The following is a 24,606-nucleotide window of genomic DNA, read 5'->3' as shown; positions in this document are numbered from 1 at the left end:
AGTGAGATAATTCTTAAAATATCTGGAGATTGCGCCAGTCAAAGAGCATTGATTGAACGCTGATTGGTTGCCTCCAAAAGCATGATAGAAGTAAGATATGGAGTTTATAGCATTACTCGAATTTTAAAGTTTTTAAGTCGAAATCTAAGGCTATTTTAAAAAACTATCAAATTTAAACAGAAAATTAAATAAAAAAAAGTAAACAGACAAATATTAAAAACCTTAAAAACGTGGGAAAAAATATAATTGCTCAAAAATTTCATTCTCCTTGTCACACACACCACTGCGAACGGGGGCGGAGGTGTTGGTTCTGCGCTTGTAAACACACATGGCTTCGCAGGACGATATGCAAGAATCTAGTTCCACGAGGAAAAAATTCGCTTGCTTTTTCCGAGCCGACCAAATCAGGAACTGGGCATAGAAATTTAACGGTGAAAACATTTTGGGTGGAGACATGGAGAGACATTGCAGAACCAGAAGCTTGAGGAGTCGAGAGATGCAGCCACCAAGAGTCGGAGAAGCAAAACCTGCTATTCAAAAGCCGCTGTGCAGACTGTGCGAGTGTCCGACGTCGGACGGCCACGTCCTCGCGTCGCAGGTGGACAGGTTCAAGCTGAGGAAATGGGCCATGAAGGTCATGAACCTGACGGAAGAAGACGAAAACCTGCCGGAAGTGGTTGAAGAAGACGCTTTGATCTGCTATTTTTGCATTTGGCAGGCTGAGTGAGTTATTTTCATGAATTTTAATTTAATATTTTAATTCTGACGCGTGTTCTAGGTTTGGGGATGAGTCTGGAGACGATGGTGTTGCTTGGTGGCCGAAAAACCTTGATTTGGAAGAAAACGCTAAGGTGCTTCGCGAGAATTATTCAGGTACTTGGGAAATTTTGATAATATATTCGTCAAGATGATTTCCTTTTTCTAAATTTTACAGTTGGAGAAGTTGAACAGTGTTGGGTGCAGTTGGAAGAGGTTGATCTTGCCGAGTACGAGAAGGAAATCCCTAAGAAAAAGAAATACGTCAGTGGAGTTTGTCTTTACTGCGGCAAGAGATACGACTATCTGACATATCACGTCAAATTGAAGCACAAAGAAGCCATCAAATGCAGAATTTGGGGCTGCACGAAATTCTTTCATACCGAGGAGGAAAAAGAGAAGCACATGCACGATTTTCACGAGAAAAGTGACAAAATTCGTTGCAAATTTTGTTTAACCGACAAATTGTATTTCTCAAGTTCATCGTGGAAGCAGCACATGAGACGCAAGCATCGAGAACTGGTGCCTTTAGGCTACAACGAGAATTTCAAATCCAAGCCTGAAATGATTCTCCACGTCAATTCATTTCACAAACGTGGCAAAATTCAAGATCTTTTCCAGTGCGAGCATTGCGAGTATTTCACAACGATCAAGAACGCGATGGTGATACACCAACAGTCGAAGCACATGCCACAGACGTTCAAATGCGACAGTTGCGACGCCAGTTTCGGCTCAAAATACCTGGTTAATTATCACTACAAACAATATCATACATTCGACAAGTGCAAATCTTGTGGCCAGGACGTGGCTGTCGTATACAAGGCACGCCACAGAAGACCATTGGCTTGCTCCAAATGCAAACTCGAATTCAAGTGCTCTGGTTTGTATCAACTGCATAAGAACCGCTGCAAACAAAACCCCCATAGTTGCAAAGAGTGTGGAGAATTGTTCAACATGGGTTGGAAGTTGAATCGCCACGTGAGAAAATTTCACTCTCTTCTCAAAACTAAGTTACGCTGCGACCATTGCGACTATTCTACATTTAATAAGAACTACATGTTATGGCACATTCAATGCTTACATTTTCCAAAGACTTTCAAGTGTGCAGATTGCAACAAATTGTTTGGCTCTCAACCAATTCTCAATAGTCACAAGTACAGATCGCACGAGTACGTTCGTTGCGCAGAATGTGCCCAGGAGATTACCCGTCAAAACATGTTTAGACACCGGACAGCAAAGACTTGCCGCCACTGCAAGTGCAAGTTAAATTGCTCAGGACTTCTTGCAAAGCATTATTGTCCGAAGGGTATTAATTTCCGTTGTGACAAGTGCCCGAAAGTTTATAGGAGTAGGAAAGGTTTGTGTGCTCATATTGTCAAGAAGCACATTGATGTATAAATTGTACCAAATTCAAATGAATAGTGGCATTCTGAAAAATTGTTCCGTATTGAATTTTAAAACCTACCAGAATACGGTAATTTTGCTACAGTTTGAATTTTGGTAGGTGTTTTGTGTAAACAGTTACTGTATATTAATTATTTTGTATCTTCAAATGTACTATTCAAAAAACAATTAAATATTTTCTTTTTATCTTATGAATATTATTTAACACCAGTATCCGAAAGTCTGAACCGTGATCTGGATTGGTTCACGCTGGTCAGAAGTTAATATGGCGTCGAAATTTAAAGTTTTTGAATATATGCCCATTTTGTGCGCATCTTAAGCATGCGCAGTACGTTCAGATCGCTTCGTCATCTCACAGGAAGGTAAAAACTAATCACTGCGCATGCGTGAACCAAATTGAAACCTTCTGCGCAGTCGCAATTCCCACCAGGGGCCCGTGTTGCGATCTGCGTTGTTTCCCGCCGGTCAGAAGTCAATATGGCGTCGAAATAATCGAGGCCAATCAGGAGACAGTCCAGCGGCCAATTAGAAACTTCGAAAAAGGGGCGTGCCGACCTAATAATTTCATTCCCGCGTATTTTGTTACATTTCAATTAGCCTGAAGTGCCATCTAACGGTCGTCGATTCACCAATCATAATAAATAATTAAGGCACGTGGATCTGCGCAGGGTGACATGCGCGTTGCGGCAGCCAATCAGCAGCGTATATTTAATTCATTCACATTTAAATCATCTTTTTATTTGTTTCGCGATGGAAAAACACTACTTGATGATTTATTTCTGTCGGTATCAATTGCATTTATTTATTTATTTATTTATTCTTTTGGTGGTGAAACTTAAAGAAAGGCGAGTGGTAGTTGTGAAAAGGCTTGCTATATATTTTGGATTCATCTCAGAGGTACAGTACATACACAACTGATACAAAGTCAATTGGGGTGAGTGTGGGGGGAGAAAACAATAAATTTGCCTCGCGCGCGAAATCATAGAAAACGCATCGCACTCACTCTCTCGTCTCCGCTCGGCGCGCTCCCTCCCTCGATCAAAAAATACATTTCAGCACGCAATTTGCGTATTTTTATCATCACTCCTGGATAATCAACAACAGCAACAACTAACAACAACACATCAAGGCGTTCAAATCAAAAGCAGCGTGACTGACAAGACGAGAAAAGTGGCTTTTTCAATTTATTCATTATAATTACAGAGAGATAGAGAAAAGCCACTTTCAGAGTTTGTTATTTTGTTCGTACACTCAGCTACTTAGGACATTGATATAATTATATTTGTATAGGCTTTGAAACATATATCACTGTTTAAACAATCAATAAACGAGCTGCAAAAAATAGCGGAAGACGCAAAACTTTTTGGAACAGAGAAAGCAGCACAACCACAGCAGTTAATTACAATAATTTTAAATGTCGAATGGAGAGCAGCAAAATTGAATTAATTATCGTGGATGTGGGCATTTGATGCTCCGCCTCTAATCTCAGACTAACACAGTGAGTTGTATAGTAATAAAACGGAAAATCAAACCGCCGTCGTTAGATTATTGTTTATAATTATTTGCAGGTGTTTGCTTGCGGGTCGGTGGACTAGATTACAAATTTCCTCTACGTGTGTATCGTTTTATCATTAATGTATCGTAATATATAGCTATACATAATAGTTATTAAAGTAGAGTGTGAGTGTGATCGGCAGCAGAAATCATATAACATACAGCGTATGAGTGTGTTTTATTATTTTAAAATATATATATACGATTTATACAATAGTGTGTGGGTGTTACCATACTGCACCTTGCTTCTTTTAATTCTTTCATTATTTTTTTTTTCAATTCGACATACTCTACGGGCAGTTTACTTAACGAGATCAGTGTTCATTTGTCATCCATGCCTCTACGCATTTATTTATTATGTATGTAAAAGCAAAATGCAGCGTGTCCGTCATCAAAACTGAAAAGTGGGTGTGTGCTCTGTCCGGTTATTATCGCTACCAAGCTATTTACAATGAGATAAATTCACTTTTTTAGGTACACTCGGTTATTATTCGCGGCTTCGCTTGCTTTTCTTTTCTTTTACTGCGTGTGTATTTACAAGAATTTCAAGCGAATCTGTTTGCCTACGACGTTCACGTGAATTCGCAGCGCGGGAAGGTTTAATTTGGATGGATTCTTGAGGCTCAATTCGTTTCCCGCCAAAATTAGCTAAGAATTTCCGACAGGACGAGAATTCTTGTTTGGAATTCATGATTATCTTACATTGTGATTGGCCGAATATCCCCGAAATTCCATGGCAACGGTTTTTCCCGCCACCCCAAAGAATCCATCTGAAAGAATTCCCGCGATACTCAACTCACGCCTAGAAAGTGAGTGTTTTTCGGTTAAGAACTGGACTGTCGAGGTCTCCGAGTACGCGTGCTCTGTAGTATTTTTGTATATTTATTTCTCCTTCTTTGTTTTGCTAAGTGAGTTTACGTTGCAAATGTTTCCTTAGTTTCACTACTTTGAGGACTGGCTCTTGGCGAAGTTGGTTTGTGGAGGTGCGGGACTGGCAGGTCAGTGGGTCCGACGCCGAGCAACCACGCCAAGAGCACCAATCAGGTCGAGTCGTAAGCGTAAATGTAGCCCTGCTGCTGCAGCACGTACAGTCTCTTCTCGACTGCGTCTTTGTCTGCAAATTTTATAGAATTCTATCAGTGGAATAAAGATGGCTGCCGCGTGTGTTACATTTCGAGAGGAGGGTCCGGTCGTGCTCGTGCTGCACTTGCTGCGACAGGCTGTGCAGCAAAATCTGTGCCGTCTGATACCGGTGGAAACACTCCTGCGGGTTGCCGAAGAGCTCGTCCAGCGCGGCTGACTGACACTGAAAATTTTATTATATTAATAATGGTCTCTTCGTGCTAGAGAGAGGCATCCGTTTCTTCAAAATTTGATTAATGCGAATTTCTTGATTAAAAAATTTGAGATTTTGATGGATCCTTGAGGCTGTAACCGTTTCCCGCCAAAAATCCGTTAAGAATTTCCACGGCAGAGAGAATTTGAATGGCTGATTTCCCACGAATTCTCACAAATCACGAGATTGGATGCAGGAAATCGGGATTCTTGATCAAATTTCGCGCCAAAACCACATGATTGAGGATTTTGACTAACTTAAAGCGAGATATGAAATACTTTCCTCACTTAAACAGGGCCAAAATAACGTATTATTTGGGCATATTTCAGTTTTAAATTTGAATCAGCCAATCAGCATGCAGGAATGAACAAGAGCGAGTATTCTTGCCCGAAATTCGCGCCAAATCTGCATGATTTAAGAATTTGACGAATTTCAATTGTTATGATTTATTTTCCCCACTTAAAAATGCAAAAAACACGTACGACTGACATGTTTTCAGACTTTAATTTGATTATTAAATTAAATCAGCCAATAAGAATGCAGGAAATAGGATAAAACGAAAATTCTTGTACAGAATTCGCGCCAAATATTCAATTTTTGCTCGCTGAGAGCCAACAAAGGTTCAGAATGCGACAGCAAGAATTTTTACAGGCTTGATAATTCGTTTTTAGGTTTAAATTTATCTGTTAGCGACTCAAAATGCGGTTTATGTTTAAAAAAGGGGCGTGTAAAAGAGGTGTAATGAACAGAGTTGAAGAAAATTCGTCGATTCTTGGGCCAAAAAGTTTCTTCAGTCGAGTTTTGAGGAAACGACTGGGTCTTTCCTTAATTAGTTAAAAATACCAATAATATTGACGGTTTTTAAGCCAAAAATATTAATTTTAGAGCATTTCAAAGGGAATTTTCAGTGGTAAATGTGATAAAACGGCCACTCACCATTTCTATTGCGTAATTGTAGAGGATCCTGTCCGCCGCGATGCTTGTGTTGGTGTCAACTCCCGCCTTTTGCAGCAACCCGGGCATGTTGAGCTGCTTGCACGTGGACAGGCAGTAGTGGAACTTTTCGTTCAGCTTCGAGACCACTGAAAAACAACAATTTTCACATTTAAATTGCTTTCGTTGAATTAAAAATTGTTAAGCAAACCTGATTTGACGGTGGAGGAGGGCTGGAGGCGTCCAGCCTTGAGTTCCATGTTCGCCAGGTTGAGGCCAGACTTGAGCAGCTGCAGGGCGCGCACCAGCAGCACGAGCTGCTCGGCCCTGCGCGTGCCGTCCGACAGTTTCGCCTGGCCTGGCGAGCACGGCGAGCCGGCCGTCGGCACCGCGGCCACGCTCTCGGCCAGTCCGGGCAGCGGCGTGGCGCGCGTACGAGCCAGCTCGATGACGCAGTCCACCAGCGCCAGCACGAAGTTCAGTTTCGCTAAAGTCTCATTATGCTCTCTCTGCAATTTTAATAATTAATAAATTGTAATTTTATGCAAAAAATGTATTTTAAAACCTCCAAAAGGGTCTCCTCGGGCAGCTCGGGGGCGACAAACGTGATGGGGCCGTCGGAGGCCGCGTTGGCCGCAGCGGCGGCGGCCTGCGGGGGCGACGTGCCGAAGACGGGGTCGGCCTGCTCGTGGAAGAAGCCGTAGCTGGGCCTCCTCTGCAGTTCGGCGGCCAGCTGCGAGGTGAGCTCGACGTGGGTGCGGCAGGCGGCCGCCGCCGCCGCGGCCACCTGGTTGTCGGTGGCCATGTCGGGCAGCGTGGCGGCGCGCGCCACCAGCTTCCAGTCGGCCGGCGAGGCCACGTTGCCGCACCTGTCGCTGCCGCCCGTCTGCGCGAACGCGTTGTCGAAGCCGCCGCCGCCGCGAGTCGGCGAGCCGAGGATCGGCGCCAGCGGCGCGGCGCCGCCGCCCGCCGGCACCGGGGCCGTGAAGCCGGCCAGCAGCGGCGACGAGCAGATGCCCGAGCGGCGCATCGGCGAGCTGTTGGGCGTCGCGTGGCGCGCCGACGACGCCAGCACCGCGTACTGCGTCACCGGCGACACCTGCCACGTCGTCACCGGCGGCGGCGTCCCGCACGAGCTGCCGGACGCCGACCGACGACGACCTGCGCTCGGCGGCGTGCCCAGCGTGAACTGCACCTGCGAACACGAACAAAAAATATTCAGAATTAATTAAAAATCAGCTGAATATTTGTTAAAAGGGACTTTAACCAATGGGGAAATAGCCCAAAAGAGCCTAATCAGGTACGAAAGTTGTCCTGAAGGACTTTTTCAGGTACGGTAGGATCATAAAGGACTTTATCAGGTAAGGTTACTGTGACGAAGGACTTTATCAGGTGCGAAAGTTGTCCTAAAGGTCTTTTTCAGGTACGGAAATTGTCCTGAAGGACTTACTCAGGTGAAGAATTTGTCCGAAAGGACTTTATCAAGTACGGAAGGTTCCTAAAGGACTTAACCAGGTACGGAAGTTGTCCTGAAGGACTTATTCAGGTAAGGTTGCTGTCCTTAAGGACTTTATCAGGCACGGAAATTGTCCTGAAGGATTTTATCAGGTACAGAATTGGTCTGAAAGGACTTTATCAGGTGCGAAAGTAGTCCTAAAAGTCTTTTTCAGGTACAAAAGTTGTCCTGAAGGACTTATTCAGGTAAGGTTGCTGTCCTTGAGGACTTTTTCAGGTACAAAAGTTGTCCTAAAGTAATTTAACAGGTACGGATATTGTCCTGAAGTACATTACCAGGTACGGAAATTGTCCTCAAGGACTTATTCAGGTACAGAATATGTCTGAAAGGACTTTATCAGGCACGGAAATTGTCCTGAAGGATTTTTTCAGGTACAGAATTGGTCTGAAAGGACTTTATCAGGTGCGAAAGTAGTCCTAAAAGTCTTTTTCAGGTACAAAAGTTGTCCTACAGGACTTCATCAGGTGCGAAAGTTGTCCTGAAGGATTTTTTCAGGTACAGAATTTGTCCTGAAGTACTTTACCAGGTACAGAAGTTGTCCTGAAGGACTTATTCAGGTACAAAATTGTCTGAAAGGACTTTATCAGGTACGGAAATTGTCCAAATGTTATTTTCCCAGTCAGAAATTGACGAAAAGAGGCGGGAATTTTTTTTAACAAATCGGACTACAAAAATCATTAAAATATTTTTCCTCTGCGATCAATAAAAAATAAATTCCAAACCAGATATGATAATAATTTAGGTCAGCTAGTTAAAAAAAATGCAAAGTCAGACTCACAGCTGGCGGCGAGATGGAATTGAGCTCGACGCCGTTGTTGCGTTCGCTTTGCCGCCTCATACTGATGGGCTGAGATCTTGGCACCGAATTCTGCCAACACACACACACAAAAACGAGAATTAGTGAGGCAACCGCTGACGTGAATTGGCACTCACTCTGACCGGCGACATGTTGTCCGCGACGCCGCACGCCTCCACGTTGTTGTTGTCTGACTGCAGGCTGCCGTGGATCTGCTGGTAGGCGCTGCGCTGCGTCGGCACCGGAATCGGCTCCGAGCCCAGCTTGCGCGCCGTCGAAGAGGCCGCGGCCGCCGGAGCGCCCGACTGGTCGCTCACGGGGAGGAAACTCGGCCGCGGAGGACTCGCCTGCGTGAAGTTTGTCCTCAGGAAGCCGCCACTCTTTGGACTCCTCGAAGAGTGACTGGAAGGAAAGAAAAAAATGAGAATTTATAACTTTTAAACAGTTGTAATTATTACTCTGATAATTCTGTCGGCGTGCCGCTCATTCTGGGCGAGCGGCCGAGGATGTTGCTGCCGTCGCTCGAGTTCTCGTCCGACGGGATGTGGTTTGGGACGAGCACGAAGTCGTCCTGCTCGATCGAACTGCTGGTCAGGTTCTGTCCGGTCGTGGTCGCCGTCATCGAGGCGATCGACGAGGAAGAGTTGCACGGACCCTCGCCGCCCTGCGCCTCCATCGGACTCTTGAACGTCTCCGTGTAGAGCAAAGTACCTGGCGAAGGCGGCAAATGGCCTACCACGGGACTGGACGAAGGCGTCGTGCTGTTCGACGGCGGACTTCTGGCCGAGGTGCCTGGTGTGGTCGAGGTGGGCGTGCCCTGCTTCCGCGAGGGCACCGCCATCGGCGCCGTCGAGCTCTTCGGGCTGCGCACCGAGCCCTTTTTCAGGAAGGGATGGCCGAAAAATTGGTCAAAGTCCATCCGGTCCCTCGCGTTGCGCTTCAGCAGACCCATCAGAAGGTCGGCCAGATCCTGCGACGTCCCAGACGGAATCCTGTGGGACAAAATTGTAATTTTTAAAAATAATAGGTGGATTGCGCCCCACGGGCTTCCCGACGGGCGCTTTTAACTGACTGTCGAGGAGGCGAAATTGTCCAAAAAGACCCAAAAATAAGCGTCGGCGCTCGCAAAACTACAAATCTTTGCCTAGTAACTCACATTTAGTGAAAAAACGCATTAAGAACTGGTCTTGGAGCAAATATCAGGTCGGGGTACCCTGAAAAAAGGTCGTTAAGGTACCGCAGGTCAAAGCCCCGTCTGAGACCTGTCTAATGAGGGGTCGCGGTCGACCATCGGACAAACGGTTGAATTTTAAGAAAAATAAATCCATTTTAGCACGAGTCGAAAAGCCAAGAAATCCAAGAAAATAATTAATTTTAATTTTTCTATGGCCGCAAAAAATCTGAAAATTGGTTTCTAGACCGGCAGTTGTCTTTAGCGTGTAATGAAGTCGTTAAAAAACTTTAGATTCCCTGTTTGGAAAAAAAAAATTATTTCCCATGCTAAGATATCACGCTTTTAAAAAGTTAAAAAAATATATCCTCCGAGGATTTTAATTTTATGGGCTCGTATTTGATCTGAAATGATCCAAGATAAATTTCGCGTCGATTGAGAGGCAATTTTTCCAAGTTTCGCCCTAGACCAGCGGAAGCCATTTAAAATTTTGACTTTTTTTGAAAAATCGGCCGATATATTTTTTTAAAAATTCAGAAAATGGTCCGATTTTTAAAAATCAAACACAGGCAGACGTGCCTTGCCATGGAGGGTCGATTAGTACTAAAATCATCGCCGACAGGCCCATAGGGCCCCGCCTGGGCCCCCAAAACGACAGTTGGCAAGTGTCACAAATCGCGTTTTTTCGACTTTAAAAATTAATTACTCGGCTCCTATGGGTCGCACGACGGAAAACCAAAGTTCATCAGACTGGCCGTGAAATTCTCCATTTTTTAGGCCCCAAAATCTGCGCAATTTTGAAGTACATGATTTAATTTAATTTTTTAATCCAGAAATTTGATTTCCAAGTTGCGCCAAATTTCGCAAAAATGGCGATTTTATTACACGGGAAGATAGGTTTATGTAGGGAAAATCAAGAAAAAACTTACTTTGGCGCCAGGTTGGCGTTTTTCTCGTAGAAAAGTTTGAGAGCTTGCGGCGTCTGGGCCTGGAAGGGCGCCTTTCCAGTCAGGCACTGGAACACGATCGTGCCCAAACTCCAGAGATCGGCTTTGGCGTCGTACTGCAGCGACATAATCACCTCTGGAGCCTGAAAAAAAAAACATTTTGCATAAGTCTGAAATATACGCTAGAACCTTCTTGTTAATTTTTCTCGGGAAATCCGTGTGAATAACAAGCAGCATGTTTTCTTTAATCTCGATTCAAGTTCAACGCCTCGCAAAGTGGTTATCAGCATCAGCACGACGACGCGTCTTTCTGTTGTTTCCAATAATCGAGATCGCAATATTTAAATTGGATGTCTTTCTGTATCTTTGACGCAATCAACCCAGTTTAAAACAAAAGATTGCCGAATTTCTTTGATTAAAACCTAGTGGAAACTAGTTCATTATTGCGTTTCTGGCACATTTCACCGTGTTTTTGTTTTATCTAATCGGATTTAGGTGCAATAAAAGTCCTCGTTGAACCGATTAAATTGCAATTATTGCGTTAAAGAAATTTCTCGAATTATTATTACCATGTACATCGGAGATCCGCAAAGAGTGGCTGCCATCACGCCGTCCTGCAGAAATCGGGCGAACCCAAAGTCCGCTGAACCCAGAAGGAAAATTAATTTTATTTAAAAAAAATCATTAATTTGAAACGCACCGATTTTGAGTCTAATTTCGTGGGGCTGCGGGCAGGACTTTGCACTGGTGATGTTGTGGCTGAGGAGGATGTTCTGCGGCTTCAGGTCGCGGTGGACGATGCCCTTGGCGTGCAGCGCCTTCATCGCGCCGGCCAGCTGCCGCAGGAAGAGTCGAATCGTGTCCTCGCTCAGCGTCCCCTTGGCTGCCGATTGCACATAAAAAATATCAATTAATATAAACACGCTCCGCATCAAAAGCATTCCGAAAGAAATTTGCGTACCCTTGAAAACCTCTAAACGGAAATAGGGAGATTTTTCGTGAAACTGCATCATTTTCCTCACATGAAAGTAAAAAAAAAAATTGTGCCAAATTTATATCGTGACTTAATAAAAGCAGAACAAAAAATATGAGCTACAAAAAAATAAAAAATAAAATTAGTGAGCATTTCTTCTGTTTTTCTCAACCGTCGAGATAGAAAAACTGGTGGCACCAGAAGAAGAAATTCGCTGAAATCCTTAAGGTATTGTTTTCAACAGCTAGATTTTGGCATAAATATTTGATGAATAAATAATTATAATTTTTCGTAGTTTGCATCGATGTAAGAATATTAATATTATATAATCTTACCGTGCAGATAATCCGCCAAGTCGCCACCGTTGCAATACTGAAAGAAATCAAACACGGAATTGGTTATTCAAGAGGGTCTCAGTTATGCGGAGGAATCGTTATCTCACCTCCATCACCAGGTACACGTAGATCGGCGTTTCCTGAAACATAATTCAGCGTTTTATAATGGTGTAAGAGGAATAAATAAATAAATAAATAAATGGTTGCATAACAAATTCAATATATTTTCAATGCCGGAACGCAAGAAAACTCGGAGTTAACATGCCTGCCGTAATAGTTTATGGCTGAAAAATTCGCTTGACACGCCCCTTTTTTAATTTCCTAGGAAAAAACCACTAACGCACTCTGAAAATTGGTGAATAATATAATTTGACGCGTTGTTAGGGTCTAAATAATCTCTTTGTGATCCGTTTTTGCACTTTAAGAGACATATAAAGCACAAATCTTGAAATTTTCTGATTTAAAAATATTCAGTCTCAGTTTAAAAATGAATATTTCTCACGATATCGACTAAAATGCCGGCTAATCAACTAACTGATGAATATTGCAATGGATTCTCCCGTTAATTTCAGTAAAAACTTCAGATTTCTACGTTTTACGCGTTTTTTACCTTGACACGCCCCCTTTTTAAATTTCCCGGGAAACCACGCCCCTTCAATTACGCGTTGCTGGTAGCTAAAAAATCTCTTTTTGTTCAATTTAATCATTACGTAGACAGTTTTACCACTTGAAAGAGACATCTGGAGCAAGAATCATGAAATTAATATAATTTTGTCTAATTTTAAAATCGATTTTTCTAACGATATCGACAAAAATACCGATTAATCGCAATGAAGATGAATTTTTCAATGGATTTCACCCGTTAATTTCATTCATAGCCAAAGATTTTTACATTTTACGCGGTTTTTACCTTGACACGCCCCCTTTTTAAATTTCCCGGGAAACTGCACTGAGGTTTAAAACAGTCCCTGTCAAAAACAAACTAAACTACCGCATTTTGGCGGTTAAATTTAGATAAAAAAATCATTTATGTAAACAAGCCGGAAGATAAATGCAAAGCAATTTAAATTTTAAATCAGTATACGCCTAAAAACCTGATAAACACGTGTCTGAATAAGGGGGAACGAGTCGCGCATTACATTGAATAATTCTTTTTTTTATCAAGCAGCAATGAAGTGTGTAATAATTGCGTGTGTGGGATGTGAACGCAGAGATGAATCGTGTAATGGTAATTGTTATTCTAGTGGTTGACCTCACGCGCGGCGGGCGGGAGGGCTGCAGTGCGTTATTATTTCTATTTGCACCATGAAGAGATCGTTCGATCGCGTGAGGAAATTGCCTTTGTTTACCTTGCAGTCCAGGAGAGCCACGACGTTGTCATGATGCAGCTCGGTCAACTCCTACAACAGAAAGAAACGATTAGCTCAATGCTAAGAGAAACACTCAGCCGTGAAGAATTATTAATTTAAAATAATATCAATTTCGAGTCAGACGCACAAGCTGTCATAATTATTCGCACAATGCATGAATGAAGAAATTGCGGCCGCGGCGCGGCTGCTAAATATAGAGGCACTCGTGTGTGCGCGCGCGCGATCCAAGGTCCCGATCTCCGCATGTGTGTGTGTTTGAAGTTTGAAGAGCCAGCCAGCGGCATAATGACCCGGCAGCCCGCCCGCCCGCCTTCCGCAATCCTCGCAGTGCGTCCGAAAAAGGAGCCGAAATAAATTGTGGGTGTCAGCCGTGCAATAAAAATCGCCGAGCGAGGAGCGGGCGAGCGAGCGAGTGAGTTTTCGCAGCGAGCCATTTGATCCCTCGCGCAGCCTTGGTTCCAACTCGGTAATTACGCCGAGCGAGCGAGCGAGCTCAAGCTAGCCAGCCAGCCAAGCCACACAAACGCCAAAAGCAGCACTGCTCATTTATTTATTTATTTACTAGCCGGGTTGCATATTTTGAACTGCGATTACATAAATTGATATGAGTTTCAAAATAAAGAGGAGATTTTTTAATTACAGTGCGGTACAATGATATTTATATGAACCAAAACACACTGAAATTAAATTTTATCAAGTTAATAAACTATTATCCGAGAATTCAGAACTTCCAGACCCAAATAGACATTAATTTTCAATGCCGTTTATGGAATATAAAATAAGAAACACTGTTAATAAAATTAATCAAGAGAAATTCAACCATCCACGTGGCATTTTGGCATTAAATACCATCTTTTAAGAAGTTTCTGAGCACACCAATCGATTCCTGAGGGTCGAATTAGGTAAAGTGGATAGTTTTTCAGACCAAAAAGTCGAGCGCGACGTAAGAACCTTTTTCCCGCCAAAACAATATAAACGTATTTGCGAGAACTGCGCATGCGTGAGAGCTGGTTCGAGCACTTGCAGAGAGACCATTACTTCTTTGTCAAATCCAGCCAGCTCTGACGCATGCGCACTTCTCGCATTCAAATTGTTTTGGCGGGAAAAAAATTCGCACGTCGCGATGTACGTTATGGTCGGAAAAAATATATTTTCTACCTAATTCGACCCTCAGGAATCGATTGGTGAGCTCAGAAACTTCGTCAAAGACCGTCTTTAATTTTCCCGGAATGCCATTAATTAATTTAATTAGACCATTTAATTTAAAAATTAAGCATTTTAACGTTTTTAACCGTCCATCCTGTTCACATTGTGTGTCTTCAAGGGAGCGTAATGTTAAGGACAAAATTACCCCCTATTGTTGCGCGGTTTATTTCGGTACTCGAAAGGCCAGAGTTTAAAATGGACGACCCCCCGGCGTTTCATATGAATTATTCTAAGGGCTAGAGGATGCTCTGCGCTCGCGGAGAGATAAGGTGGGCTTGGGCTGGCTGCGTCAACCGCACGACTCGTTTGTTGGTTCGCTCGCTGTATGGATTCGCCGGGTCGAGCGAGCGACCTTGGCGCGCGAGAGAAAGGCACTGTCTTAATTCTCATCATATGTCAATGCCGTCCTTTAAATTTATTTCTATATCTAGACACCATTGTGGTGCCCCGCCGATGGAATACATTCGGACCAGGAAGCAGATAGATATTTGCAAGTCAAAATGGGAGAAACTTCGAGACGAACGAACAAAAAAAAAACTCGAGAAGAATTGGCAAGGCCACTCTGTCGGATTAGTCGCATTTTGAGAAAATATTTCCTTGGGCGGTCCTTTTACGGATGCAACACAAACAGCTGTCGTGTTGCATAACAAATTGTTTATTTATTTGCTATTCCGGTTGGAATCTGCATGGCATGTTTTCAATGTTTTGCTCACCTTCAGGATTTTGATCTCCTTGCCGAGCAGGTTCTGCGATTTGGCCAGGTTCTTCTTGGTGATCCTTTTAATAGCTACCACGCAAGACGGGCTCTGCAACACAAAATCAATCCGAATAATTTTTAATTCAAGGAAGCAATTATTTATATATTCGTAAAAACCGGTTACACAAAATTAATGACACAAAAACCTTGAGATTAAATATTAAATTTAATTCAAATAAACACAAGTCATGTTCTAGCTATTACTGAAGAATTATATTTAGAAGTTCATTCACTCCTTGCAAATTTTAACCACAGTCACGATGTCAGCATCATTGGCAACAAGAAGTCTGATGAATCACCGAGATAACCTTTTTTATTATCTCGAATGACGAGAGCAGGCAGCGAGTGTTCTCTTTTTTGATATAAATTCCCCGTGCTGATTGAGGAGAGGATCGCATCATCTGGCTTTCTTCAATGTCTGGGTCAGCCGCGCCATTATTTTCGGGTCATCTACTCTCGTGGCCTAATAACGCCGACGACGACGACGCAGTTTCTTCGCCAAACTGCGCCGGATTTTGGGAATTTGTTATTGTTGTTGTTTTCGAGCGGAGGATTTCTTTCTCGGTAGATGCCATTGTGAAGCAGTAAAAGTATATATTACGGCGAGTGAGGGCAATTTAAATTCATTGCCGCTGGACGCGTGGGTTGAGCAACCAACGAACGAACGAATAATGTAACCGTCACAGCCGGTTAACCCTGATCGTTTATTATTGTCTTTGATCAATTATTTCAATTATTTTGACATTTTACAGAAAGGAGTTTGATAAATCAGTTCCGTAAATCGAGAAGGAAACCTAAGAAACAATGTTTCAAGGCATTCAGCACGTTAAATTAATTTTTTAAAGCAAAGGATGCACAGGAAGAAGGTTTTAAGTATGAAATAGGAAGTGAAATTTGAAATTTAACGGTGGTGCCATCTGTTGGCGGATTAAAAACGCGTTTCCCCCACCAGTTTAATAATCAAGGGGTGTAACGAAGGGAGTTGAAGAACATTTCCGGGATTTTTGGTCAAATTGTGATTGATTTTAATTTTTAATTAGATAAATTGATAAAAAAACCGATTTTCAAGTTGAAATTTATTTAAGTTTTTGACAGAATTTAATAAACATTTAATTGAGGACCTTGCTAGAGAAATAATTCACCCGTTGCATAAACCCTAAGTGTTCGAAGCCGCCAACAGATGGCGCCACCGTAGACTTTCGATTTTAATTAACTTCCGCTGCGATATCAGACTCAATCTAGCTACCGTGCATTCTTCAATTAATTTGCTATTTTTTGACGTGCTGAAAACCAAAATCGGTTCAGCCATTCGCCGTAGAATCGTGAAAAACTATTTTTTGAAATAAAAAAATCTTTTCCAACGTTTCTACGGCGAATGGCTGAACCGATTTTGGTTTTCAGCACGTCAACAGAAAAGCAAATTAATTAAAAGAAGCAAAATAGCTAGATTGAGTCTGAAATCGCAGCGGAAATGCCTTAAAACCGCTTAAAATAAATTTTTAAGAAAGTCTGTGGTTGCACCATCTGTTGGTGGCTTCAATAACTAAGGGTTTATGCAACTGGTCAATTGTTTCAAATTTTCTCTAATTCAATTCAATTCCTCTCGTCGAGATCTGTCCAACAGTGTGTGAAACTCTTTTTCGGGAATTAAAATCAGATTTCAAGTAACGAGACAGTCCTCAAAATTAAACAGACACTTTTCTATATGAAAAAATTACCAATTTTGACACGAATATTTAAAATTGCGTGCGTCCGTTAGTCAAAAGTTACCCTCTGCTGGCTCAATAAATTGCATTCGTGCAGCTCGCCAGAAAAAAATTAATTCACCGTTTTGTGAGAAAAGATCGCTGGTTGACCACCAAACCGAAAAAAAGTGTCAATTCATGGCCGCAACAAAACTCGATCTTGTGAAGATGCAGAAAAAGACGTTGAGAATGTGGTAGTTCCATAAAGGCATTAAATCGAGCAGGTTCGTAACCCGATGCTAGAAGAAGAAGAAGAAAGGAGAGTGGGTCACAAGAGCAAGATTTATCGTGAGAGAGCGTGCGTGTGCACCCTGCTGCACTAGTTCAACAATCTCTTGCGTTTATCAACCAACTCGAAGGAGCAAAACATCTCCAGCCTTTCTCGATTAGTCAACAAAACAATAATTCCAATTACATCAGTCCTATTTTAGGCGAGTTGATTCAGTAGGGAGACAACTTTGAATCTTTCCCTAATTAATAAAAACAAAATTTTCAGTGCAGATGCACTCAAGAAAAAGAAACACCTGGACCAGCACACTGCAGTGCGGGTGCATTGAACTTTCCGCTGCTGTGTGTGTGTGTTGTTTCAAATGGCCGGTTTGTCTGTCTGCCCGCCTGCCGGGATGCATGAAACGGCAATTCTGGCTTCTGGCTGGCTGGCTGGCAGCATCGTGTGCGCCTTCGGCTCTCTGCTCTCACGTGTACAATTATTTTTATTGAGCGAGTGAGTGCTGCAGTTGCCAGCCTGAGTGCCTGTCTCACGGATAATTCGAACCTGATTCGCGGTGTCGCATTCGGAAAGCACGCTGCGCTTGTTGACTTGTTGCTACCTGCCGCGTGCAAGTGCAATTAACCAATATTGCGGTCTGTAGGTTGTAAACAGGCTGAAAATTACTTGCAAATTGGGCCAATGACCTGATTGTTTTTTATTTTGATGGTTTTTTGTTATAAAATGAGGTTAAAATTAATTTAAAATAGACGAAACGAGCTTTGACCGTGGAAAATCTTCAAGAATATTTGTTATTATTACCAACGGGGCTGGATTCACGGATTCACGCGACGCGCAGAAATGGCGGCTGGTGGAGTGCGGCGGGAAAGTTACAAACAAGCTGATTAGCCCGGTAATTGGCGAATCGACCGTTAGATGTGCACGTTAGGCTGATGGAAATGTAACAAAATACGCGGGAATGTAATTATTAGGTCGGCACGCCCCTTTTTCGACGCTTCTGATTGCTCGCTTGATTGTATCCTGATTGGCCGCCATTATTCTGACGCCATATTGACGTTCTGACCGGCGGGAACCAACACAGATCAAAATCTGGACCCCCTGTGAGAATTTCGACCGCGCAGAAGGTTTTAATTTGGGTCACGCATGCGCAGTTATGATTTTCAGCCTCCCTGTGAGATGAAGAAGCGATCTGAACCTACTGCGCATGCTTAGGATGCGCACAAGTTTACTGCGCAGCTTGGAAATGGGCGAATTAATTTAATCACTTTGAAAATCGTCATTACTTTGACGCCATTTTGACGTTCTAACCGGAAAGAAACCAACACAGATCAAAATCTGGACCCCTCGTGGGAATTTCGACTGCGCAGAAGGTTTTAATTTGGTTCACGCATGCGCAGTGATGAGTTTCAACCTCCCTGTGAGATGAAGAAGCGATCTGAACATACTGCGCATGATTGAGATGCGCAAACGTTTACTGCGCAGCTTCAAAAGGGGCGTAAATTCAAATAAACTATACATTTCGACGCCATATTGACTTCTGACGGGCGGGAACCAACTCAGATCGCAATCCGGACCCCGGTGTTAATCACTAAAAAATTATTTTTAATTTTTAAACTTAACAGAAAATCAGGGAAAAATATTTTTTGAAATTTTCACATAACATCTGCAGCCCCAGAGCATCTTTATCGATTTTAAATCTCTAAAAATATTTTCTAATAGGATTTTAATTAAAATTATAAAAATTTTGAGAAGTGTTTGATTATTTTTAGGCACTGCCACGTCAAGAGTGACGAGTAAAGATTCTCAATTAGTCATACACGCGGTCGATTACGTAACAGCGCATTTGTTTATTTCGAGTTGCGTTGTTTGGTAATGGGACCAAGCACAAGCAGCAAGCAGCTCGGCGCAGAGGAAGATTATTGGGAACGGGTTCGAGCAGAATACACGTGCGAACGACTTTTGGAGGCCATGCGTGTGCTCTCACGCGTCATTCACGTGCACACACACTGCCAGACTGACTGACTGGCTGACTGAGTCGCCGGGCGGGCGCGGATGCTTTATGCGGATGCAAACGGATCAACGCGCGCGCGGCAAAAAAGAATGCAACTTTCTTTCTTTCTTTCAGTCCACCTGCTGCACTCTGGTCATACTGGATTTTTCCGACCTCGTTATTTGAATAAATGTTTGTCAGTGAAAGCAGAAGATGTATGTCTTCCTGATTCTTTATATGGTCTGACAATAAGAAAAAGTAGTCGGACTTTTCGCTTATCAGTGTTGTTTACTGTGAATTCGCACAATCTGACTGAGAGAAAATTAAATTGCGAGTTGATGTTACAATGGAAATTCACGTTGCGTCACTCGATGAATGAGTTGCCATTACAAAACCGCAAAAATGCCTGGATTTGAAATACTTAGGGCATTTCTGGATAGTTAATAAAACAAAATAGGTCGTAAAATTAGAGCAAATCGAAAAAAACGACTAAAATCGATTATGTAACGCCAATTTCGTTTTCAGCAGCGTTAAATTTGAAATCAACGGTGGTGCCATCTGTTGGCATCCGATTACTCTAAAAGGGGGCGTGTCAATAAAGTAAAATGCACCGGTGACCAGGTTCCTGAGTGTCAGAAGTCAGTATATGACGTCGAAATTTAAAGCTGTTTGAATATTCGCCCATTTTGAAGCTGCGCAGTAAACTTGTGCGCATGTTAAGCATGCGCAGTACGTTCAGATCGCTTCTTCATCTCACAGGCAGGCTAAAACTCATTAATGCGCATGCGTGAAACAAATTAAATCAACTAAATTGAGAGCACTATACCGGAATACAGACAGGATTTAACATTAAATGAATTCGACTTGCCAAAAGTCCCAAAAGTGAATTTAAGAAAAGAAATAGTAAGCTCAGTGAAATCATTATTTCTTACCACACTCATTCTGCCAACCACTCCCACGCAAGCCCGTTGTTAACATGTGGAAAAGTAAGTCTCAAGTAACCCGAGGACTATTGAGTCCATGCTTAAAAGCAAATGTGGTTACCGCCCAAGAGACGACACATTCTAAGAGCATTGGAGTGAACAATGATTTCACGAAATTTGTACATTTGAACAAATAGTTATTATTACAAAAATAACATCCTATCCTAACTAACAAGAGTTAAGTGCCTTCTATTGTATGTCTTTATTAAATATTCACACTTGATCATAGAAAAACATTCTGACTATAATCGAGAGTTAAGCAATTTCGAATGTAATCCTGTATTGGTACAATAAAAGCGATTCACAATTCCCGCTGCATCAAAATTTATAGTTATTTGAATATTCGCCCATTTTGAAGCTGCGCAGGAAACTTGTGCACATCTTAAGCATGCGCAGTATGTTTAGATCGCTTCTTCATCTCACAGGGAGGCTGAAACTTACTACTGCGCATGCGTGAAACGAATTCAAACCTACTGCGCAGCCAAAATTCCCACCGGGGGCCGGGTTGCGATCTGTGTTGGTTTTCCCGCCGGTCAGAATTCAATATGGCATCGAATAACTGAGGCCAATCATTAGACAGTCCAGCGGCCATTCAGAAGCATCAAAAAAGGGGCGTGCCGACCTGATAATCTCATTCCCGCGTATTTTGTTCCATTTCCATCAGCCTGATGTGCCATCTAACGGTCGATTCGCCAATTACCGGGCTAATCAGCTGTTACTAAAGTAAACACAACAGAAGCATTCGGCCTCCAGTAGTGTAATGAAAGGAGCAATGGAACATTTAGGCTTTTGCGCCATTTTTTTATAAGAAATTCATCAAAAGCAGCACATTTTTTCCCATTTCCCTTGAGTGGATAAAAGTAAATTGGCAAATCCTTCGACGCAGAAAAGGCAATTTCATTGCGCGAGTAAACAAGCGCGGCGGGAAGGAATAAATAAATAGAAAAATAATTATATATAAATGCGCGATGTGGAAAAGGAGTGGTACGGGTTTGTTTGCAGAACACCTGCAAAGAGCCGGACGGACATCTGCAACGCATCTCGCACGATCGAGGCCAGCTGGAGCGAATTTTAGACAACTGTTGCATCAGAAAATAAATGAAACACTTCTGCCGACGACGACGACGGCCTTTCTTCACTCCGCGCGCGCCTTTCGTTCGCGGAAGAGAGAAAAAACAACATCTCAACGTCCAAACTCGTCGCTCCTCGAAATAGAATCGAGAGCCGTTTTTTTTTCACCACTTCCTTATTGTGACTTTTGAAAAAAGGGATTCCTTCAAACGACATTCGATAAACTCGTCTGGTTTTAAAATTAAAATTGTTTTTCAGTGTTTGATCGAGCGAGCGAAGGGAAACGAGTGTGGATTGCACGGTCGTAAACGATTAAATTATGTTTTCGCGTCGGTCACGCTCGAGCAGGCCGAAATTATCTGTATTTTCCCATCTATACATGATTTTCCTGAGGCCGAGAGCAACAACAAACTCAAGAACTCGGTCGGTTCAAATGCATTCACAACATCACAGGCAGGGTCTTTGACTCGATTCCATTCGACGAGCACTGCGCCGTGAACGGAGCAATTAAAAAAAATCAGGAAAACAATGTGCAAGGCAACCAACAGAAAGATATATTTCTGTCTAGCGAAACGCGTTTAAAGTTTAAACAAGGGCCATAAAATTAATTTGTTTTTCGAGGGAAGAGACCTTCATTTTATTCTCCGGAAATAACATGCTAAATTTAAACAGTAAAAATAATTTTTGATTTATTTCAGCGGGGTCCAGATTTGCGATAAAATTGGTTTGCTCTGCGCAGATCCAAGATGGCGTCTGAATGTGGGAAACAATGGATTGCCGTATGAGTGTCAAGAGATTGTTTTTACGATCCAAAAGACACAATTAGTCCACAAATTTTGATTATTTTCGCGCATTTTCACGTGACCATTTTTTTCGAGCCATACCTCCCGCTGATTTATTTAATTTCTTTCCCTCAAAAGTCCCCCATTGCGGCGTTTGTTTGTGTCAATTCGCCTCTTCCTCTTGCAGTTTATTTTTAAAACGCTTTTCGATCTCTCTCTCTGTTTCTCGAGAAGGAATTTCGAAAAGAAACACGAGTCTGTGAGTGTTGCGGCATTTAATTTTCTGGTCGGTTCGAGTAATTGGCATTTCCTCGGCGGCGTGGACGCCAGCATTCACGGGCATTATCGATTAGCAAGGCTGCTCTGCTTTTTATCAGCTCGGCACAGCGAACGCGGAGTCAAGTGCCGTGTCTTTATCGAGACTTCGAGAGAACAGCAAAAGAAATTATTGAAACTGTGCCCAAAGCTAATTCCAATTGCAATTGGCACCTTCGCCTAATTGCTAACCCACTTTACGGATAAATATATATTGCAACGCGAACGCAATTGCCGCGCAAATATGGCCGCCAATAGGGTCTGACGGGGGAAAATGGAAGTCAGCGGGGTCCAGATTCGTGCGACGCGCAGATGTGGCGTCCGGTGGCGTGAAATTGTGACGTAATTTGCATTATTGTTCTAATTGTGTCTTTTGGATCGTAAAAACGAACTCTTGACACACGAACGGCAATCCAAAAAGAGCTTTTTGCTTCCCACGTTCAGACGCCATCTTGGATCTGCGCAGTACGAACCAATTTCATCGCAAATCTGGACCCCGCTGATGGGAAAAATTAAATTTTGCTTCAAATCCGATTGAAATCTGAATTAAAATCGTCAAAACCTGGCGGTGAGATTCTGAAATTATAGGCGGGAAATTTAAATGCTACCAAAATTCAATTTTTAACTGTTTAGACGCTTACGGCGGCCATTTTGATGCGCAAACTGGACGAAAAAATTTAAATTGTCAGATCCCATTGAGATAAAATTAAATCATTGCCGGGAAAAAAGGAAAGCCACAAGAAATAGCAGTTAGCAGATGGAATAAATTTGCCGGCATCAGTTAAGTGTGCAATAATGCATGCGTATATAGAAAGTAAAGCTGTGTGTTGCACGCAATAAACGGCGACGGCAGCTGCGCTAATTATCGCGACAACTTTTCTGCTACTTCCCGTCGGCAACAGTCGAATTATTATGCAGGGAAATGGGCGCACAGCACCACAGATAAAGGTGCGAAAACAATGCTATTGATAGAGAGACAGAGAGAGCTGTTCGTTTGCTTTTGCAACGAGACCGCCGCCACAGAGTAATAATTGTGTCGAGCTAATTTCAGTGTGTCACAGCACAGCCACCGAGGCCTCGACAAAATGAAGGAGAAGATCATTTCAACGGGGCAACAAATAAATTTCGGCAACAACAACGACGAAAACGGAATTTCCTGAACAGATAAAGCGCTTGTCTATTATCATTCGAAGGTCTGAACGAACAAAACAAAGCGTGATTGCGGTTTAGAGACGCACGCAGGTAACAGACATTTCAAAACAACGTTTCATACGTTGAGAAATAAACAAACACTGGACAAAAACCGATCGAAAAATTAATTTTCTTATTTTTAACTGTCCAAAATTAATTTTAAAAATGTTTTTAGGGTTTCTAGCCCGAAAAAAACTGATTTGAATGTAGCCACTTTGGTGAGTGTTTTGACGAGTCCAAATTAGGCACAATTTCACTCGCTGTAACTCTCATTCCGCCACATCTGACGCAGATTGCGTCAGTTAATAAATAATCGCAAAGAACACCACACGTGCGAGCGAGGACGAAAATAAAAATAAATAAACACATACACGGCAAATAATGCGTAATAATTATGCAAACAAAACGGAAAAGGAGCACCTCCACTCGTATGTAATTATTATTATTTGCTTGTCGGCGAATTAGTCACTCGATGCGCAGCAAAAACCGGCTGTCACTGCCCCAATTTGGCCCAATTAAGGGTGTGCCCGGTAATTTACCCCTGCAAATAATGTGATCTCACCTTAATTTTGCGTCCTTTGAAGACGACGGCGAAGGCGCCGTGACCAATGAGGTCGTTTTGGTTGTACTCGAAGTCTCCGACCTCCTCCGACGTCGCCATGGTTCTGCGCGTTTTGTTCGCCAACTTGACTCGCGACTACTTAGTCCATGTGATCATCCTCGGGACACGCACCTCGGGGACGCGTCTCACTGCGTAAACATCGGCGTCGCTCTATGCTCGTCCAAGTTGGGCCAAACGGATCGATAACCTCGCTCACCGAACCGAAGCTACACCCTGTGTGTGATGATGACGACACTGCAGACTCGCTCTCGCGGGCCACTCGCACTCGGGCTGCTCCTTCTGATTCACTCTTTCACGCGTCCGGACCTCGGAGAACAGTGTAATCAGCCCGCGATCCTCGCAGTCCGCCTGTCGTCGTTTAATTGCACGCCAAGGTTCGCTCTTCGCCTCGTATTTTCATTGCACCTTCCACCGAAAGTCGCTAAAGCCGGAGGCTTACGTAACGTTCGTGTCGAGTGAGGCGGGCCGCGCTCAAACAGCTGGTAAAAAGTTTACGTCAGCCGTTATTGTTGTTCTGAACGATCAAGCGCAGTTAGGGACTCTCCCACTCTGCGAATTTTTAAATATCCTCCGCATCGAAAAGAAGGGCAGAAATTCTCGACCATTTGGTGCTTTAATCTAATG

The 24,606-nt window shown here is 42.9% G+C and overlaps 2 protein-coding genes across 2 annotated transcripts; one reads left to right on the top strand and one right to left on the bottom strand.

The window, feature by feature from the left end:
• Window positions 1-314: 314 nt before the first annotated feature.
• LOC135946368 (zinc finger protein 37 homolog) lies at window positions 315-2,346 on the top strand. Its single transcript, XM_065494581.1, has 3 exons — window positions 315-723; window positions 779-873; window positions 935-2,346. The coding sequence occupies exons 1-3, from the start codon at window positions 455-457 to the stop codon at window positions 2,152-2,154; spliced, it is 1,584 nt and encodes a 527-aa protein (XP_065350653.1). The 5' UTR covers window positions 315-454; the 3' UTR covers window positions 2,155-2,346.
• A 667-nt stretch (window positions 2,347-3,013) lies between these two features.
• On the bottom strand, window positions 3,014-24,410 carry Atg1 (serine/threonine-protein kinase unc-51-like protein Atg1). The gene is made up of 16 exons (XM_065497564.1): window positions 23,923-24,410; window positions 15,011-15,103; window positions 13,071-13,121; window positions 11,829-11,861; window positions 11,722-11,758; window positions 11,114-11,296; window positions 10,983-11,056; window positions 10,396-10,556; window positions 8,754-9,287; window positions 8,433-8,697; window positions 8,278-8,367; window positions 6,549-7,178; window positions 6,195-6,492; window positions 5,987-6,132; window positions 4,885-5,020; window positions 3,014-4,828 (listed from the first exon to the last, which is right to left on the bottom strand). The coding sequence occupies exons 1-16, from the start codon at window positions 24,019-24,021 to the stop codon at window positions 4,755-4,757; spliced, it is 2,904 nt and encodes a 967-aa protein (XP_065353636.1). The 5' UTR covers window positions 24,022-24,410; the 3' UTR covers window positions 3,014-4,754.
• Window positions 24,411-24,606: the final 196 nt, after the last annotated feature.

Source organism: Cloeon dipterum, chromosome 1 (genome assembly GCF_949628265.1).
Source record: "Cloeon dipterum chromosome 1, ieCloDipt1.1, whole genome shotgun sequence".
NCBI lineage: Eukaryota > Metazoa > Arthropoda > Insecta > Ephemeroptera > Baetidae > Cloeon > Cloeon dipterum.
The sequence above is the reverse complement of the archived record's forward strand: the minus strand, read 5'-3'. Positions and strand labels throughout refer to the sequence as shown.